A 4,796-nucleotide genomic window follows, 5' to 3' on the forward strand; every position below is an offset into this window, starting at 1 on the left:
CACACACACACCTCCTGCCCCAAGCCCAGGGGAAGGCCACGATCCCCTGGGGTTAGGGGCCACAGATGCCCTCGCATTTCCACCTCTGTGTGGCCATGGGAGACAGGCGCAGCACAGAGACCACAGGTACCTTTGGTATTGGAGACCTGTGGCTCTGGGTCCTTTGCCTGCACCCCTCCCCACTCCCGCACCTTCCACACACCGTGAGTGATGCCCGCGCAGCAGCTGCCCGCGCCTGCTCATCCAGCCCCTGCAGCTCTGCCCTGAAGGAGCACAGCGTGCGCTCCAGCCGAAGGTGGTCCAGCAGCAGGGCCTCGGCGCCTGCCTGGTCCTGCCCGCAGGACAAGCTCTCCAGTGCCACCCGCTGCTCCTGTAACCACGTGGCTGCCTCCGCTGCGTCTGCGAAGTACTGTGGGGAGAAGGGCAGGCTGGGTGTTGGCCAACCCTGCACACCCCACTCCGCTGCCAGCAGCTTATCGACCCCACTACCTGTTGGACCAGCAGGGCTGCTTGCAGCCGCGCACCCCGCAGTGCCGCCCGGGCCCGGAGCTGCTGCCACACGTACTGCACCGCCCCGGCCCGCTCCTGGGGATCCAGCAGCCCATGGGCACCCAGGTCACGTCCCCTCTGCTTGAGATCAGTGCACACAGCCTGGTGGCAGCGGAGCTCAGCTTCCAGGGCCTGGAGGAGGCAGAGTAGGGAGCTGGGTGAGGGTAAGGGCGGGTCGTCAGGGATGTGGAGACAGGCAGGGCACAGGGTAGCAGGCACCTTGTGTTTCTGCAGGGCGGCAGCAATCTGGCCAAGATCCCCGCCCAGGGCCACATCTTCCACCAGCCGTCTGTGCTCCCTCAACCAGGCTTCCTCCTCCTCACAGTCACACAGGAATGCCTCCCTCTGCAGGGTCTGCTCCAGCAAGGTCCGCCTGAGGGACAGTAAGGATCACTGGGGGTGAGGGAGGTCCACACTAGGTTCAGACACTCCCCCTTAGGTAGACAGGAGTTTTCCCTGGATGACTCAAACTGGGGAGACAGAGGCCTTGGGGGTGAGGGTCAGTGTAGAGGAAGTTGCCAGGCTAGCAGTATTTTAACCTGGGCAAGAGGTAACTTGGGCTACAGAAAAATTCTGGAGAAGGTAGAGGGGTTGGGGTGAGCTCTTACCTGGCCCTGGCAAGAGATACCAGGCTCTGGTGGAGCTGGGCCAGCGCCTGGGCCTGGGCCTGTAGCTCCTCCACGCTAGTACCCAGGGAGGAGTCCAGCTTTGCAGTCTGATAGACAAGGTGGCTCACGTGGGCTCCGTGGTCAGAGACCTGGGCTTCCAGCAGGTCATGTCTCTGCAGCAGCTCCACTACCTCTGCCAGCTGTTGACCACAGACGGTGGAGCTGGCCAGCACCTGGCCAGGGATGAGTGGTCATTGCAGTCCTAGAATGCTGGGTCCCCCTGAGTGCCAGAGCTGACATGCCAGCTGTGTTCCCCAGGGGTCTGATGGTCCAGGGCCCACCTGCAACTCCTTGAGCTGGTTGGAGGCAGTCTCCACCTCCTGCAGCAGGCGTAGCACAGCCTGCATGTCCGCCATCCACTTCCTTTGCCCTTGGACATGCTGAAGGATCTGCTCCCAGCGCCGTGTGATCTCCAGCTGCCTGGAGGGCATGAGAACAGGGGTCTCCACTGGGCTGAGGCAGGCGTGCTGCCTTGGGGTCCACAGCTGGTCAGGTGGCTTGGCTGCCCTGGATGAGCCCCAACTCCCTGGACGACGTTTGTGAGCATCCTAGACTTGGGTTAGCGACAGTGCATCCCTGCGTCTTAGACACAGGCAGAGAAGCCAGGAGGGCCTGGGAGGTTCAGGCCTTCATGGCCCCCCAAACCTTTCCAGCCCCCATCTCAGGGGATAGCAACACTGTGCTTCCAGGTGCCTGGACTAAAATCTTGATAACTCACACCCCACATCTGATCCATCTGCAAATCCTCTTGGATTCAAAATATATACAGAATCCGGCCATTTCTCATCACCCCCACTACTTCTCTGGCCTGGATTATTGCAGTAGCTTCCCAGCTGCTCTGCTTCTGCCTTTGTCCCTTCAGTCTGTTCCTGACCCGGCATCCAGAGTGATGATTGTAAAACAAAAGTTAGCTTGTTCAAGCCCTCCCGTGATTTCCCATCTTTATCTGAGTAAAAACCAAGTCCTTACTGTGACCTACGGAGCCCAGCATGATCTCTGCCCTACTTCTCACCTCTGTACCTCCCTGACCTCAACTCCTGCTTGTTCACTTTGGCCAACACTGGCCTCCATGCTATTTTCCAAACATGCCAGACATGTGCCCACCTTGGGACGCTGCACTCTTCCCTCTGACTAGTACTGTCTGTCCCTAAATCTGTACGGCTGGCCCCTCACTTCTTTTTGGTCTTTGCTAGAAAGTGAAGCACCTCTGGCCACCCAGTATAACTCCCTCCCTTGACCTTGTCACTTCAGATTCCCCTCTCCTGCCTTTTTTTTTTAAATCGCTATCTCACATACTATCTATTTTTCTTATTTGTCTGTTTTCCTTAGTAGTGTGTAAGCTTCATGAGGGGAGGGGTTTTTGTGTGTCCTCTTCACTGAGAAACCTCCAGCACCTAAAACGGTGCATGGGACATGGTAGACAATACATGCTTGTTTAGTGAGTGAATCAATAAGAGGCTACCTAAAGAGGACAGGGCTTTGCCAAAAGAGATGAATTATAAATGGTAGAATTTCAGGCATCAGTGGGAGCTAGATCTTTTTAAAGGGAGCCCTGAATTCATAAATCACTCCTCTGCTTTGTGGCTAGGAATGGGTATGTGTAAAGATAGGGGTATGGTGGGAAGGCTTGAACCTGTTTTGAGGATGGTTCATGTGCCCGGAGTTCACCTGCAGGCCGTATCTGCCCAGCTGTGGTACTGCTCCTGCTGGAGTATGTCTACAATCTCAGCCAGGGCCTGGAAGCGTCCCTCCTGGGGCAGGATGCTGGCTTCCAGCATGCTCAGTCTCTGGGCAGCCACCTCCACTGTGACCAGGCTGGTGGGTGGGGTTGTGGCCTGGTCCAGCACCTTTTCTGTGTCTGTGAGAAAGCTCTCCCGGAGGGCCGCCTTACGCTGGAAGCGCCGGGCCAGGGTTTCCAGCCGCTCTAGCTGCAGGAGTTTCTGCTGCAAGCCCTGGCTCCTTGAGGCCTCTGCCCGCTCCAGGCCTGCCCAGCGCTGGGACAGGTCTGCAGGGCCCAGGCCCTGGTGAGGCAGGAAGGGCCTACGGTTCTGGGCTCGGAGCGCTGTCTGCAGCTGGAAGAGCAGAGCCTCTGCAGCCACTCGCTGCTGCAGCCTCGGTGGCTTCTCCTGGGTGCGGAAGGAGGCAAAGGCCACCAGTAGCTGGCGCATGGCAGGCAGGGAGTTCGGGAAGTCTTGTGCCTCCAGCTGCACCTGCTTCTCTGCAATCCACCATAACAGATCGACCACCAGCTGCTCATACTGGGTCTGCAGCTCCTCTGTTTTCTGCAGCTGAAGCAGGATCTGGCAGAGGGCATGGGAAGGGGTCAGGGCTGCACTTTCGGGCAGGCCCTGGAATGGAGGCATTCCCCTTTTGGAGTTTGAGCGCCCACCAGGGTTGCCCAGGTGGGCAGTAGCTCCTTCCTTCAGCTGTGGATACACTGAAGTGGGGTCGTCTCAAGCCACAGAGAAGCGGCTTTGCCCGCATTGCACACTCAGACCCAGGAGTGTGAGGCTCCTGTCCTGCCTTCTTCTATCCTTTTGTACCCAATTTGTCCTCACCTCTAGGGGTGCTATCCTTTTTCTGAGTCTTCTTTCCCTTCCCTGAGGCCCCACACCTCTAAAGCAGCTCAGAGCACTTGGTCTGGCTTATCTTCCCTATGCCCAGCTGAGACACCAATCCTGAGACCAGCTCTCCCAGGCTTCAGCCTCTGCCATCATGCCCAGAGAGTAAGAGAGCCCCCCGCAAAACATGGACTCAGCCCAGCAGAGCTGCTTCTGTGTTTGTCCTTACAGAGTCCGACTCTCTGAGCCTTTTAATCTATTGGGTTGTCCGAAAAGTCATGATGCATTTTTGCAACGCATAACATAGAAAAAAAAATGTCATGACTTTTCCGACAACCCAATACATTAGGAGCTTAACAGCCCAAGAGCAGTAGGGGAGGGAGAGGGACAGAAAGGGATATCACTCACCTGGCTTTCCCTGTGTGCCAGGCACTGTGCTAGGCACTTTACTCATGCTCCCTTGAACACTCATAGCAGCCTTCTGTCACCCAGGCATTATCATCTCCATTTTGCAGATGGAGCACAGTAAAGTTAGGTGACATGGCTAAGGCCACACAGCTAGGAAGTGGCAGAGGCAGGTTTCAAACTGAGGTGTGTCTGACTCTAGAGCCCATGCTCACCCCTACCTCTCCTTGATGCCACCTTCCCTTTGTCACCGACCTTAGCGAGCCTCCTCTGGACAGTGTGCCCCTGGTGCAGGCGGGAGAAGTGGTGGTAGTAGAGGGAGACGTAGGTCATGATGGAGCGCTCATCAGGCTGTAGGGCTGCCACATCCTCGGGGTCCAGTAGCTGAGCAATGCCTAGCTCCTGCTCAGCCACATGGAAAACAACGCTGAGGTTGTGCAGTGGACGGTCGGGACGCAGGGAGTAGTAGTCAAGCAGGTCTGGCCTGGACAGAGAGCAGGCAGGGCTCTTCACCAGAGTCATTTACTGCTTGGGTTTAAGTGGACTTGTTAAAAAGGCAAATGAGTTCCTATTGGTCATTCACACCTTACTGTGCATTTGTTTTCTCCTGTCC

At 56.9% G+C, this 4,796-nt stretch overlaps 1 protein-coding gene across 1 annotated transcript in view; it reads right to left on the minus strand.

The window, feature by feature from the left end:
- SPTBN5 (spectrin beta, non-erythrocytic 5) overlaps positions 1–4,796 on the minus strand; it is a 61,048-nt gene that overhangs the window by 50,639 nt on the left and 5,613 nt on the right. The window contains exons 5-11 of the mRNA XM_019644863.1: positions 4,439–4,667; positions 2,886–3,517; positions 1,499–1,637; positions 1,158–1,390; positions 769–922; positions 490–681; positions 203–409 (exon numbers count right to left, since the gene is read on the minus strand). Coding sequence (XP_019500408.1) covers positions 203–409; positions 490–681; positions 769–922; positions 1,158–1,390; positions 1,499–1,637; positions 2,886–3,517; positions 4,439–4,667 — 1,786 coding nt within the window. The remainder of the gene's footprint in view (positions 1–202; positions 410–489; positions 682–768; positions 923–1,157; positions 1,391–1,498; positions 1,638–2,885; positions 3,518–4,438; positions 4,668–4,796) is intronic.

Source organism: Hipposideros armiger, unplaced genomic scaffold, assembly GCF_001890085.2.
Source record: "Hipposideros armiger isolate ML-2016 unplaced genomic scaffold, ASM189008v1 scaffold_92, whole genome shotgun sequence".
Taxonomy (NCBI): domain Eukaryota; kingdom Metazoa; phylum Chordata; class Mammalia; order Chiroptera; family Hipposideridae; genus Hipposideros; species Hipposideros armiger.